At 41.0% G+C, this 16,092-nt stretch overlaps 1 protein-coding gene across 3 annotated transcripts in view; it reads right to left on the bottom strand.

Annotated features, from left to right (window-relative positions):
• The window catches only part of LOC311144746 (homeobox protein cut-like 2), a 118,648-nt gene extending 103,631 nt beyond the window's left edge, over positions 1-15,017 (bottom strand). For all 3 annotated transcript variants that reach the window (XM_084180844.1, XM_084180845.1, XM_084180846.1), the window contains exon 1: positions 14,770-15,017. In XM_084180844.1, coding sequence (XP_084036970.1) covers positions 14,770-14,832 — 63 coding nt within the window. In that variant the 5' untranslated portion in view covers positions 14,833-15,017. The remainder of the gene's footprint in view (positions 1-14,769) is intronic.
• Positions 15,018-16,092: the final 1,075 nt, after the last annotated feature.

Here is a 16,092-nt window from a genome sequence, read left to right as displayed (position 1 = left end):
AAAACAAATTGGCTCACTATTTAAAAAGAAGATGGAGAACTTGCTATGAAGGAAAAAACTAGAGTTTTGGTGCAGGTACAGCAAACTAGCGCAAAAAGAATATTGCGACAGTCAAAACGATACGATACGATACATTGTCAAAAATAATATCCCGATATGTAACTGTATCGATTTTTTCCCTCATCACTACTAGACATACTGTAGTTGTATGGAATGATAGTGAGAGAGTCAAGCCACTAGTGGATCGTTTTCACACATTACTTCATCCATGTTTTCAAACTAAATTTGTGGACAGATCTAAATTACACCAAACCAGTGAATGGAATGGAACAGGTTGCAGGTTTACTAACCCTTGCTAGCATTTATTGAATTGACCAGGTTACTTTAAGTCTTAGTCCTTGGTTTTATGTCTTCCTGAATACAGAGTTAGTCAATTTCTCAATAAATTCCCATGTAGTAAATATATTCTAATTTCCAGTATCTACCTTTTCAATCCATGAATCAACCAGAACAATGAAACAAAGTCAATAATCCAAATACCTAATTTTATAGTGCAGATGAGAGGCCTGCAGTCTGCATAAATGAAAGCCCACCAGAGAAGATCGTAGCCTAAACACATTACTTTACCAATGGCCGGAAGTAGGGCATTCTGTCCAGTGGTCATCCACCCATCCCTGCACCCCACACTCAGACAGCCCAATCAGCCAATGCATTGTTAGCACTGCTGGGATCACAGAAGCCATCCATTAACCCATCCGGTTTTTACGACCCTCTGCTTTATTAGATGAGAAATCAGCTGTCTATATCTGGCAGAAATATGGACTTCCTCATCTGCAATCAAATGCTCTTCCCATCTTCTCAGAAACGGCTCATACATGTTCCAGCTCAGGTATACCTGCTGCAGCCCAGCCAGGGAGCCAGAAGCAGGCCAGGGGAGAAGGGGTTCAATCAGTGTGTCTCCTGGGGTATTCCCCACTGTCCCGTTCCCTCCGATAAATCTCAGTGCTTTACGATTAGGTACATAAAATGAGTCATAGATCTGGACGGTAAATAAGATCTTGTCAGTGGAGCTGACGCCAAGCCAGGCTCCGCCTCCTCCAGATACTGCCTCAGTATCCCAGCCCTCAGACTACTGCTATTGAACTGAAGCTAAAAGGTTCCAATAAATAAGCCTGATATTTTCCTGTGGACGTTTATGGTGCCACCCTGAAGCACGCTTTGCAAGCATATACAGACAAACTAACAAAACAGCAGTGTAAATTCAGACAAATTTACTAATTTACTGTAAATTCAGGCACTGCCTCCTCTCTTATCAATAATATTAAACATCCCCATTGGCAAGATATCCACAAACCACCTGACCCTCTACTGTCTACAGCATTCACATGCTGTTGTTATGACAATGTACTGTGTTTGTATCTTTGTCGAAATGCTTCTCACTGGTAAAAAGCCTAGGTAATCAATGAATCAATCCAGCCATCAAAAGCAGGCATATCCATACTGTACATTTATGAATCAAAGATAAGCATTTATTTATTTAATTTACTGATGGCATTTATTAGACTCTTAATGCATGCATGAAATTAACTATGCAAATATCCCTTTTGAGTAGATTCACTTTCATATTTAAACTCATGGCAATGTTTAGGAATTTGAAAAAACAGTGTGTGTCTGAAGAATGCTCTGTGGACCTGGCAGACCAGTCCCAGGGCCGGCCCAGTGAGGTTTTATGGGCTCAAAATGTACTTAGATGCACTGATGGACACTTGCTTCCCAGCTCCAGCTAATCATTGTGACCGGTTCGTTTACACTGGTCCAAAATGACTCCCTGAATGAAAGCCTTTGCATATTAAGCAGACAAACAGACAATGGAGACACACTGCTGGTGCACAAGAGAGGAACCAAATATCAGCAGTGACATGGTGGGAAGAGACACAGTGTGCTCTAGAGTGTGTACAAATGGGAATTGACAATATAATTGATAGTCAGCAGCATGTTAGATAGATGCTATTCAAATACTGCGCATACTGAGAATGTATCTTGAACATGGTGCCTTCAGAAAGTATTCATACCCCTCGACTTATTCCACATTTTGTTGTGCTACAGCCTGATTTCAAAATGGATAAAATCGATTTTCTTTCTCACGCATCTACACACAATGCCCCATAATGACAAAGTGAAAACATGTTTTTTAACATTTTTGAAAATGTATTGAAAATGAAATACAGAAATATCTCATTTACATAAGTATTCACATCCCTGAGTCAATACATGTTAGAATCACCTTTGGCAGCGATTACAGCTGTGAGTCTTTCTGGGAAAGTCTCTAAGAGCTTTACACACCTGGATTGTAAAATATTTGCACATCATTCTTTTAAAAATTCTTCAAGTTCTGTCAAGTTGGTTGTTGATCATTGCTAGGCAGCCATTTTCAAGTCTTGCAATAGATTTTCAAGTCGGTTTAAGTCAAAACGGTAACTAGGCCACTCAGGGACATTCAATGTCATCTTGGTAAGCAACTCCAGTGTATATTTGGCCTTGTGTTTTAGGTTATTGTCCTGCTGAAAGGTGAATTTGTCTCCCAGTGTGTGTTGCAAAGCAGACTTAACCAGGTTTTCCTCTAGGATTTTGCCTGTGGTTAGCTCTATTCCGTCCTTGCCGATGACAAGCATACCCATAACATGATGCAGCCACCACCATACTTGAAAATATGAAGAGTGGTACTCAGTCATGTATTGTGTTGGATTTGCCCCAAACATAACTAGTTTTATTCAGAATATAAAGTCAATTTCTTTGACAAATTTGTTTCAGTTTTACTTTAGTGCCTTATTGCAAACAGGATGCATGTTTTGGAATATTTTTTATTCTGTACAGGCTTCCTTCTTTTCACTCTGTAATTTAGGTTAGTATTGTGGAGTAACTACAATGTTTTCTCCTATCACAGCCATTAAACTCTAACTGTTTTTTATTTTTACCCATCTACCATAAGGTGCCCTTCTTTGTGAGGCATTGGAAAACCTCTCTGGTCTTTGTGGTTGAATCTGTGTTTGTAATTCACTGCTCGACTGAGGTATCTTACAGATAATTGTATGTTTGGGGTACAGAGATGAGGTAGTCATTCAAAAATCTTGTTAAACACTATTATTGCACACAGAATGAGTCCATGCAACTTACTATGTGACTTGTTAAGCAAATTTTTACTCCTGAACTTATTTAGGCTTGCCATAACAAAGGGTTAAATACTTATTGACTGAAGACATTTCAGCTTTTCATTTTTAATTAATTTGTAAAAAATTCAAAAATCATAATTCCACTTTGACATGATGGGGTATTGTGTGTAGGCCAGTGGCACAAAATCTAAATTTAATCCATTTTAAATTCAAGCTGTAACACAACAACATTTTGAAAAAGTAAAGGGGTGTGAATATTTTCTGAAGGCACTGTATGTCACACCTTTCCTGAGAGTCAATATTCGTAATGTCTGATTCAAAAGAAATATGTCTGTTTCAGATTCACAATTGACATTTCTCAATTTAAACACTAAGTGCACATATCTCTCTATGTCAGACAATGGTGTCTCAATAGTGGTACAAAAGTAATAAGTTAGAAGGTTTAAAAGGAGGTTTTAAAAGAAAACCAGAAAACCATGCATGCAATCAGCTTGGCTAGCCCGGCTTCCACAGTTGTAGAATCAGAGAGCAAATAGAGGAAAACAACCGTTTCAGCATCATGGCACAAAACTCAAAAACATCTTCCCAAGTCAGTAAGAAAGGAATCTTTAAAGTGATACCAACTATTGTTTATCTTTGCACAATGCCATCTTTAAAAACAATATGTGTACTTCAATAATTCATTATGCTGAAGCATCCTTAAACTGAGACACAGACGATATTTGAGCGCAATTGAGAAGAAGAGCGATAATAACAGAGCAAACGAAATGAAAAACGACTCATATTTCTCTGTAGATATTGAGTCATAACTAGATTCTGACAGCAGTTGTGGAGTGGGCATTGAACGTAGGGTTTATAGGCCTCTCAGTATTTAACATGTTAGTGTCTCCCCATGGCCCTATGAAACTTTGATGGCAGTATTACAGCTAGTTGCTGGCTCCTCACGCCTACTCAACGTTTATGCGCATGCAAATGGAGGAGAGAGAAGCCAAGGCAGATATGATAAAGACCTCTCTATTGGACACACACAAACATAACAATGACTGCCCACTACTGTGTGTTCCTACAGAAATAGACACTCTATTACTACACCTTCAATATGGAAAACTGGAGAGAGGCAGATTTGCTGCAGTGGTGCACGGCCTGACTTAGCCGTTTTCTGTCTCTGGATCTGCATACAGTAAAAAAAAACATTCCTGTAAATAAAGACGGCTGTCCGGCAACTGTCTTCCCAGCGACAATGGTATTGACCGTAGTCAGATGCTCTGCTGATTAAAAATTGATCCATTTAGAAAAAAATCTAATCAACTGAACAGGATTCTTTCATATGTGGGGTAGGGTGGAGTGGGGGTAGTGGTAGTGGTAGGGGGGGATCAGCAGCTGACATAGAGGCAGACCTGTTATTAACCCCCTGCACCTCCACACAGCCCTCTGCACCCTGCACCCCAGCAGCACACGTCCCTTAGCGCCCCGGGACCAAACACAGCCCAGTCCTGAATTATTCAGCAGTCTAGCAGAGGCTACGGCCACCTCGTCTATTTATGCGTGGCAGAGGAGGGTAGTGGCTCTAATGGCCAGTCCAGAGGAGCCCTGGGTCCCAGCGGAGTCACCCATGGAGGGAGGAGGGGAGGAGGGGCCGTAGCACAGGGCTGCAGGGGATGTGAGAGCGAATTCATCAGTGGCTGAGGTCACAGCGGGTTAATGATGCTGCACGTCTAGACGGACGCAGGGTTCACACCCTGCCCAAAAGGCTATGGGCGGTGAGGCCGGGGTCCACTAATACTTTTATCTCTAAAGGAAAACCGGTGCCTGAACATTAACTCTTTGGGGGCATTTGTAATAAGCTGGTGTTATTGACTTTTGCCATGGAACCGCATATGGCTACACTGGATGCATCCTCCCTTTCATATTTCAGCCACCACATAAACCCAATGAAACAATGGCCATCTGGGCTGCTGGTGATATCTATTGGGATATGCAATATGTTTTAATAGTGCCGTCTACCGCTACATGCTATCTAAATAAAAATCCCTCAGTTGTTGAGGGAGTTCACTTCATATCAAACATAACTGAATAAATCAAATGAGAGGATAACTCTTCAAATTATGTTCACTAGGAGGAATTCAAAGCTCGCCTGGGCAACCCCCTTGATTATTGACTCCATACACTTACCCCCTTATCATCACACAGACAATTAAAACAGCTAGAGTGGCACCCCCACCACGGCAGAGAGTCATTCAGTAATCAGGGCATCTCTCCCTGAGAGGGTGAGGCACAAGGGTGGGGCACACTGTTGGCAACCGCTCCATTGCCATGAGTTCTATCTATCACCTTGGTGATCATGTTCCAGTGCATCCGCCCAATCTCTCTAAGGGATAAGCACTACAGGAAAAACAGGCACCCCCCTGCGTATTCCCGAGATGAGCCGATCAACAACAGCAAAACACATATCAAGTCAAAGTAGCAACGACAGAGAGGGGAGTAAGTTCATATTCACAAACTGACTGCTCCCAGATGAAAAGTATAGTATACCCAAGCATCAAGCCATTGTCAATTTAGAGGACAAATAGATAATAAAGTCCATGCTGGGGTTGAAAGGTATATTTATAATATAATCCAAAAGAGATTCATGAACTTCAAGGTTGAGTTCTTTGAGAGAGAGAGAGTGCTTGATGAAACGGAATGAGTTTAGCCTTCAATAGGTATAGGCCTATTTACTCCCACTCTCTGCCACTGCACACGCTCTCTGCTTATCCTGCATCTGATGCCAAGAACATTTACTGTTGAGGTCAACATCCCTGCCATGATTGAACCAAACCAAGGGCATCCCATGGGGGGAGGGTCGGGGGGGCTAGGCAGGACACACACACCTCTCCCATTTACACAAATGCAATTTCCACATCTCTTTCCCTCAAAGTGACTATGCACATAACTCAGAGATCCACGTGGGCTCTCCAGATGGCGATGTCACAACGAAGAGAAAACAAGGTGTGGGAGATGCACTATCAACATTCAAAACACTGTGAAAACAGTAGTAGACAAAATACAACAACCAATGTCAAATGTGTTTCATACACAAGCACTGCAAACAAATTGTAAATATGTGATGTAAATCACAAGGTGTTTTGTGTGTAGTATGGCTATGGCTAATGAGCATGTGCTATATATAACATTCATCCACCACAAAATTCCTCAGTCACTCAAAAAATTGGTTTCATATTATGCACACACATGCAATTTGAGAGCAACATGAACTCATCCTCTGTGCAAAGACAGTCATGCTGCCTACAGCTACAACTCCTGATGTGAGGAGAGAGAGCACCTAGGGTAAGGGATGCACCTTAAATGCTGCCCTGTTCAACAATAGGTCCACTGGTATCATAATAAAAGGCACTGGCCCTTAGGTTTAAACCTCCATATTCCTGCTCTTCAGGGTTTTCTTCCTCCAGCCCCATCCTGCAGAAGCCTGGAGCAACGTTTAGCTAAACCTGCTGGCCTACGTAGGCAGAGAGAGTCCCCTGAGGGCTGAACAATCAGACAATTTCAAGATCATGAAGCATTAAACCAATCCCGGCAGGGTACACTAATTAAACAGCCGAGCCCGGTACAACCAACCAATCCCCACAGAGCAATTAAATCCATCCCCTCTAAAACACTGTAGAACCTGTCTGGGGAAAACCGCAGAGGAGAGAGAGAGAGAGGGGGGGGGGGGGAGAGAGAGAGAGAGAGAGAGAGAGAGAGAGAGAGAGAGAGAGAGAGAGAGAGAGAGAGAGAGAGAGAGAGAGAGAGAGAGAGAGAGAGAGAGAGAGAGAGAGAGAGAGAGAGAGAGAGAGAGAGAGAGAGAGAGAGAGAGAGAGAGAGAGAGAGAGAGAGAGAGAGAGAGAGAGAGAGAGAGAGAGAGAGAGAGAATATATCAAATGAATCTGGAAAAAAGGGAATGCAGTAAGAGACTAACAAGGGAAATTGAAAAGGAACGATTCAATTCAGCTCTTTGTTCTTCTTCTTCTTTATTTCATTTTTAATTACGATTCAAAATGCCTGAACAGTCCCTTTGTTTTAACTGAGGAGGGGGAGTCTGTGACCACATTATAATGCAAAAACAGTGACCCTGTTGCCATGAAAGATTGCATATTTAATTCAGATTAGAGAGTTCAGGAACCACCTTGAAACTAGCAGAAAGGGAGGACCGCCTCAGGGCCTACTTTAGACACGCGCAGAGCTGCTAACACAGTCGCAACACACAATCAATACCCCCAACGTCCTCCGCCACCAAAATAAATTAGAAAGTGACAACAGAAGAATGACATCAGCTGCAATTCCAAAAGAAGCGGTTGCATGGAAACGGAGGCGTGTGGAATGGGGAGCGGGGAGCATGGCTATGTGGGGGCAGAACTGATCTCTTGGTCATTGCTCTCTTTCATCCCTCAGGACATAGTGACTTCATCAGTCAGATCATTAAGGAAACACACTATAAAGTATTTGTGCGAAAGACTGAAAAATCCTTATGAATCACGTTCACTTTTTTTAATGTACATTTGCGGTCTATGTTGTTTGAAAACTTAGGCCAAAATCAATCAATTAGAAAAAGGTAAAGGAGCCAAATGTGAGGGGGCAATCAGTCTAAGCCACACAAGTCTCCATTTACCCACTAAAGCGCATACATCTTTAGACCCATCAATGTTCATTGACAGAGCAAGACATCAATCAAGGACCCAATGAATGAATGAATGAATGAATGAATGAATGAATGAATGAATGAATGACACTATTATTTAATCTACATTTGTACGGAGAGTAGCAGAAAGATATCTCCTCCCACGTTAACTGTTATTTAGATAGAAGTACAGCGACAAGACAAATGCATTTTCCTCATGATGTTGAAAAAAAGCAGAAATCACCAAAGAAGAGATATGACAAGAGCAGTAGTGACAGAAGGAAAACAGTAGTCTGGATGGAGAGATAGACTTGGTCTCTCTTTTCCTCGAGTGAGGCGGTGTATTAATCATAGAGCAGTGCTTCACGTCTCCAATTCCGGTTCCTCTCCATTAAAAATGATAAACTGTTCCTCTTAAAGCCACTCGCTCGCTTTACAGTTCCAGTCTGCACCTTTCGTAGTAAAAAAGCAGAACTCTTCTCAGATTTATTCTATCCTGCTCCCATTGTTGGAGATGAATAAGAGAGTAATTAACTGGAGCGAGGGTAGCAGCTGCACAAAGACAGGACTGGCTAACATAACAAGCCTGATCCATCTGTTTTTGCTGTAACACACCTTTTGTATTATTTCGATTAAATGGAGGACATCTGCTTAGCAATAACAAATGCAGTTTGGATTCTCAAAAGAACCACTGAAAGAAAGGGGCCATCTTTTCTCAGATCTTCCCTCTTCTGTTTAAATGAGGACAAATGGGCCCTAGAAAGATGTGCAATGCAGAGCCCACCGTATTTCTCCTCTCCAGTAAACACTTTGAGCAATGACACATAATAAGAGCCCTAGGATCCCCATAGAGACCCTTGAGAAGAGCAGGGAGGCATTGATCTCATGAGCGTAGGGGCCCAGGAGCACCCTTCACACTACGCTCACCTCTGCTGCACAACATAACAGGCCCGCCAGCATCACCACCACACATCATACACCATACAAAGGCCAGCGCTCGCACAAAAACCAGGGTCTCCTTTTTTCTCTCTGTAGGACAAAATGGACAATAGAGGGAATGAATTACAGCCACTGAAGCCCTGCCAAATACAGCAGAGGAAGGGTGGAATAGGGACGAGAGAGAGAAAGATTGAGAGAATGGAGGAGAATGGAGGAGAATGGAGGAGAACGGAGGAGAATGGAGGAGAATGGAGGAGAACGGAGGAGAATGGAGGAGAACGGAGGAGAATGGAGGAGAACGGAGGAGAATTGAGGGGATTCAATGTAAGCTCAGTAAAATGAAAAAGAAAGGCTTGGTGTTCAATACGTCTGCAATGCCATCACAGTCAAAACAAATAAAGAGAGGCCACTGTAGAGACACACAGCTCAATATGGACTCGCTGGGCAGGGGACTGGCTGTCAGCAGGGAGAGAGGACACAGATTTATACCCATACCGATGAGCCATTACCTCTCCCCTGAATCTTCCGCCTCCCCTCGCCCGCTTGCCTGACGCAGTGCTAAGGAAGAAGAGCCTGCCTCCTGCAGACTAATGTGTCCCTGAAGTTTTGTTAAAGCTGGTTATTTACTCCTGCAAGGCAATTGCTTCAGCCTAGGGGCAGCAGAATAAAAGAAACAGGAACATGAAAAAGATCATGCCTTTTGCGAGAAAGCACTGTCAACTACCAAAGTGGGATTACTGCTGAAGAATTGGGTGCAGGCTTTGGATAGGATAGGGCTTTTAGGTAGGTCTGAATGCTTAAGCAGAGGGTGAGACACCCGAGAAGAATCATAAGGGTCATGAACAGATGATCAAAAACTAATCTATGATTCTTAATAATAATATCTAAATGTATATCCTTGTTAGAAATAGTCCCACACTGTTCAAAAAAGAAAGCCTACTAGGAGTTTTGTGAAAGCATGAACTTATCATCATACAAAGACATCATCACGCACCCATATCAAACCGAGAGTACTTATCCTGCAAACAGGGAGATGAATGAGGCAAAATGGCTGTGGATGGCGGGTATGGGAATCTGCTTGAAAGAAGGTCAAAGTGATTAAGCTGACATTAATGACAGGTCTACTCTTTCTGTGGGAATGTTCACTGTAGCTGTCTCTAAACCCATTTGTCATTCCGCTCCAAACACTGAAGCATCTGCTTTGAAGTCTCTACCACTAATGCTACACAGAGGTTAAATAGCTTAACGTTGAAGTCAGTTTCACTTCTCTTTCTAATGTTGCCTGCATTTTATGTACCTAGGTTACGGCTCCTGGATTTCACAACTCAATTTAACCCAGCTAGTCCTGTAAAAGCTCTCTCTTTTCTTATTTCCTTTGTTATCACTGTCAAAGAATAAGAGCAGGGCTTATGGCAAATGAGACCATGACAGACGTAAACCTTCTGATATCTCCCAATGAGGAGGAAGTGTGAAAGCATGTTTGAAGAATGTTTATCTAGCTTGACATGGATGCAACACAGACCTGTGGTGGTGATGCTGCAGCTTATGTCCCACTGCTTTTTAAAACTATGCTTAATCCACTGAGGCCTTTTGAGAGAGGTCAGTCAAAGAGATGGCAGTGACAGCTCTAAAGGGATGGACATATCTTTCCCTTACTCTAGTAGCATTTTTTTTTAGCTTCAAAGCTTAGTATCCATCTCTGACTCTGCATGTGTTTGTATGTGGAAGTGAGTCAATAAAAATCTGCACGTTTGCATTACCTTGCATGTATGAGTATGGCTGTCCTTACCTGATTAATATGTACCCTATGGAGGAGGTAAGTGTGCACATGCCTACGCACAGGTCTGTGTGTGCGTGTATGTGTGTGCAAGAGTGTGTCTGTCTTTGTGTGCATTTTCTCATTGCATACCCTGGGGCTCTGTCTCCATCCATGCTGCCTCCCTGGGTTGCCCATGCTGTTTGTTGTTGAGGCTATCAATGGCTGCCTCAAGAGCTATTCCCCCCTCCCCTCCTTCATAGATCACTCATTGGACACAGCTTTCTCAGGACACAAACCCTAACCCTCCTTTCAACCCTATAGTGCCCTAGACCTGGCATTTCCGGTAAATTATTAGATTAGGTAGCGCCTAATGTTACAAAAACAATAGCGAGAAACAAATCTATTAAAGCATGAATGAAAGGGAAACAGAGACCTGTTTTCACAGCCAATTTGAGATTGCAGGGTTGGGTTTAGGGGGGCGGGAGCTGCTGGCAAACGGCGCACAGAGAAAGCAGCCAGGCTCACAGGCTGCAAAGCAATTTCACTGTTTGGCAATACTGTTGTCTCTGTCTGTGGATTAGAGCTGACATTAGAGCGCCTGAGTCATGCTAAATGTAGAACAATCACAGCCTTTTGTTCATGATCTAGACTCAATCCCTCAGAGAATGATGGAGAGAAGAGTATGGAGATGCATGGGGCTGGAAAATGGCATCAAAAAAGCATATTGCTAATAAACCATTTAAAATGAACACAGCATTCTATCACTATAAGACAACAGAGGGATCCTCTAATGAATTCAATATAAACTGGGACCACAGTAATGATATTAAGCTCAAGTTAGTGAGTACATTTGGATCCGCTTACCTGAAACTTTGAAAAACCACATTGCATTACACATCAAAATGTACCTGATTGATAGTTGATTACTTTAAAGAAATATTCTTCTAAATACATGATATTTCCTCAATTCTATTTTGGAGAGCTAATGTGTGACTTTATATACGAATACAATGTACAATGTTATTACAATGTAATAACAACGTAATAACTTCTCGTAAACTGTGTCCTCTTGTAGTCTGACCTCACCTTGGGTCTGAGAATGCTCCCTACTGGCTGAAAGATCTCCTGGGCTTTCTCCCTGTTGGCTGAGAATTGGCTTGGGCCTGACAGGAGCTGGGAGGGCAGCTCCTGACCCGTCCTTTTCCACGGTCGCCCACGGAAATGCCATCTGGCTGGTGTGAATGATTACCACGGCAATGGCCATGTGACCTGCGGCCAGCGGGAACCAAGGTCACTCCACTTCCATGCTCTCACTTTCCCTGTTCTGTTTTTATTAAGCTGTGGATGAATCATTCATCTCAGACTATTCTACCACAGAAATCTAGTTCATAGACATGTTATATTTCACAATCCTGTTTGTTGATATTGATAATAGCACTGAAAGGGAGATGGATTAAAGTATGTCTGTGATCAGAGGGGCATGTCACACTTTGATCTGGAATAGATTATTCATAGCAATGTTCTTTAAATAGACACCAGGATGGTGAATTGAAATGAGGAGACAACGAAAGTACTCTGATAATGTAACATGTCATGTGACATATTAATTTTCCATGGCATCGATATACCAAAGAGCAAGAATAAACTAAAAGATCTCCCCTGAGCTTCAATTATGTATCACTTAGTTTATAAGCATGTTATTACAGGCCACCTGTAGCTCAGTTGGTAGAGCAAGGCGCTTGCAACGCTAGGGTTGTGGGTTCGTTTCCCACGGGGGGCCAGTATGAAATATGTCTGCACTCACTAACTGTAAGTTGCTCTGGATAAGAGCGTCTGCTAAATGACTAAAATGTAAATGTAATTACCCTTTGCTGGTGGTGATCTCCCGATATAGATTGCCACTGGTATCCTTTACATTATGAACTGAATTTCTAATTGTCAATATGCAAATACGACCTTGACAATTATGGAAAACCATCTCATCAAACTAGCAATGCACAAAATAGAAGATGATTTTGACCCTGGACAGACATACAAATTGTAGCCTAAATGTTATGCTGAAAGAATTTGTGTCAGTAACAGTTGATTAATTGAATCATTCATAAATGACTGTAGGTATAGAGCTGCAATATACACTGAGTGTGGAAAACATTAAGGACACCTCCTCTTTCCATGACAGACTGACCAGGTGAATCCAGGTGAAAAAGATGATCCCTTATTGATGTCACTTGTTAAATGTGACTGCAACTCAAAATTAGGAAGATGTTGTTAATGTTTTGTACACTCAGTGTATAGGTATAGGTTTTATAGTAATTTCTATAGATTCTAAAGTGTTTACTTCACTACATAAACTCCAATATGACTGACATCAATATTGGGGTTTTCAAGATGTTTCTATTGAGTAATATTGAGGTCTCATTATTCAGAAACGACATGTTAGACATGTTATTCTTTTCAACCTTGCATTATGAACATTAAGTTTTAGAGTTTTAATGTCATGTGCACAAGTACAGTGAAATGCCTTTCTTGCAAGCTTTAAACCCAACAATGCAGTAATCAATATCAATGTAGTACTAAAAATAACATAAGTTAGAATGACTATGTTACACAGAAGATCAGTGGCCTTCCTCAACGTTGTCATAGATATCTGGATCTTTTAGGTTGGAAATACTTTTTTGGAGCTCATCTTAGCACAAAAGCTTTCAGACCTCATTCAGGTAGGAAAAGGGAATTTGCTAATTGAATTAGTCTACTGAAACCTGAAAAACGGTCATTACATGAGATATTTGATTCTAAACATTGGCCACTAATGCAGGGTTGCGGCAAACGAATGATGTAAAAGAATACTATTTTGTAGGCTAACAGGCAAGATGTGAATGAACCCCGACGTAACACAACAATAGCTCAACTCGCCCTTTGGATCCCCGACTACATGAGTAGTCCAGCGATTGGGGGGCAGAATAACAATCAGCTCTGATTTCTTCTCGGTAGGCTTTTCCGCAGGACCTGACTTGCCATGCTCCTGTCATTTCTCATGTTACAGAACATCAATCATACGGCAGACAGTGCCCTTGCTCTGGCCGAGCCTGATTTACGAACATTAGCGGGGAATACAATTACACAGTCCTTGCCCGAATAGCCTAGTGCTCACAATGCGGCTTGAGATAAGGGAAGGGGGGTGAAAACAGAAAACCTTATTTCGTACGGAGACGCACAGATGAGCGAATTACATTGTCAACACCGTGGCTTTTTAGTGATGTCAAGTCTTACAGAAATGTTATTGAAACTGGTTTATTAAAAATGCTATAACATATGATATTTAGCATGTCAGCAATAGATTGTAAAACTATTTGTGAATTTACTAGGCAAGTTTGTAAAACCGACTGGATCATAGACAACTTTGTTATAACCAATTCAATATATGGGCTGTCTATTTTGTAAAAACATCATTCAGATGTCTGACTATTGATCACTGAACACGCTTTGCATTTAGCCTACACACTATAATAATTTTACACGCATGTTTTAACGCGCACCACCGGAATGACCAATAGCCTAAATAGGCTACATGATAACGTCATAGGTAGACTAAGCCTATCTTCTAGTTTTTCTGATTGGGTTATTGTCTAAAAGATAAATAATAAACAGTCAATCAATTAGGCTATCCAACGGTAGCCTGGCTATATGGCTTGAATAAGCGATTAAGATTATTTAGCAGATGAACAGAAAAAAACTTTAATCAATCTAATTGTGCAAACAAAGTTGATTTATAAGAAAAAACATTTTTATCGTACATACAAAGTAGAACCAAATGTCGCTAAAGAGATGCAGTAGAATGCACGATCATCATGACACAAATTGAATAAAACATTAAACTGGTAAAAAGTTACGTACTTGGAGCAAATTCATGAGGGCATAAAAAGTTTCCGTTTTCTATCTATACCATGATGAGCACTATAAAGAGAGAATCGTATAAAAATATAAGGGCTTTGTCGGCGGTGCTGATCCCAGCCGTGAACGCAGAGGGAAGGCTATACAGAGCGCCTGTGCTACTCAATGGTCGGTGCTCCATCGCTGATCAATGATTGAACTGAACAAAGGCAGAAGAGGATCAATTTCTAATAACTATCAATGCAACGCCGCCGATTTCTTTCTCCATTCGTCCACAGTTTACATATTCACATAATTTTAAAGTACATAATGCTATATGAACAGATATAACCAGAAAGGTAAAGGATAACACTAACCTGAAGCCGCCGTAGATTAAATTTCTTCCAATATTGAAACATCGATCCCACATCGGCGGCCATCTTGGGGATATTGAAGAGATTTTTTTCAGCGGCTGCAATAAATATGTGGGCTGGATTCCCCTCGTTAAACAACGTTTTCGATTAGGCTACTCGTTCTACTTCAAAAAAATAAAAACATGAACACATGAAAGTCCACTGAACTAACACAAATATGTTTGTTAAAAAGCAGTGATATCCCGGTGGACCCCAAGCGTTTTTCTTCTACAACAAAAAAAAGATTTTCCATGCATTGGTGCAGACCTGGATATTAACTGGACAATTGCACTTGATTTTGGTTTGGCAAAGTTATCAATACTGACGTAAGGGGTTGACCACAACCTTCTGGAAAAGGGAAGGAGAACAACAATGTGATCTATGCATATTGTGTTTATGGAACTCCGTCTACAATGGTATGAATAAAACAGTTGAGTCCATATCTTGAGTCCTAAATAATAGTAGTCTACCACTATTTATGTTTACACCTCTCCTTCCATTAGTTTAGGCTACAAATAACAGTGAATGGGTAGACCAGGCTATGCACTGAAAAATCTAAACCCATGAGGTGCATTTGGATTTCTGCTCATCTGAAGCAATCTGCGCAGATCGTAACCATTGCGAATGCATCTACTTCCTCTGGTGAACTAATAAAAAATGGTTTACTCTGTGACCATGTTAAATTATGACCATGTCAAAATGTGAAATAATACTGCAAAATTGCTTACATTTGCCTAATTTGAAATAATAACTTCATAATAACTTTCACTAACCTAACCTTTCACTGTCTAAACTTTGCTAAATGATTCCTACATATAGGCCTATAGCCAAACTAGTCACCGATTCTATATATTTCACATTTCCATTAAAAATACGTGTTTTATTATTTTAAATAAATAATATTAATTCTTATGTGAAAATGAATTGATCAATCTAACAACTGGATCTATATTTGATCTATATTTGATATCTGAACAGTGGCTGGTGAATTGTGGGTTAACTGGGTCTAAAGTGGGTAGGCCTATAATGCAGGCATAGACAAAATCCAAGTAGGCCTATCTATCTGGGATATAGACTGGTAGTTGATGATATGATATCTGTTTTAAAAACAAAGGTATACAGTGCATTTGGAAAGTATTCAGACTTTTTCCACATTTTCTTATGTTACAGCCTTATTCTAAAATTGATGAAATTCTTTTTTTCCCTCATCATTCTACACACAATACCCCATAATGACAAAATGAAAACAGGTTTTTAGAATTTTTGCAAATGTATAAAAAAACAAAA

Source organism: Coregonus lavaretus (genome assembly GCF_964263955.1).
Source record: "Coregonus lavaretus genome assembly, chromosome: 17".
Classification (NCBI taxonomy): Eukaryota; Metazoa; Chordata; class Actinopteri; order Salmoniformes; family Salmonidae; genus Coregonus; species Coregonus lavaretus.
Note: the sequence above shows the minus strand (reverse complement) of the source record. Positions and strands in the feature narration are given on the sequence as shown.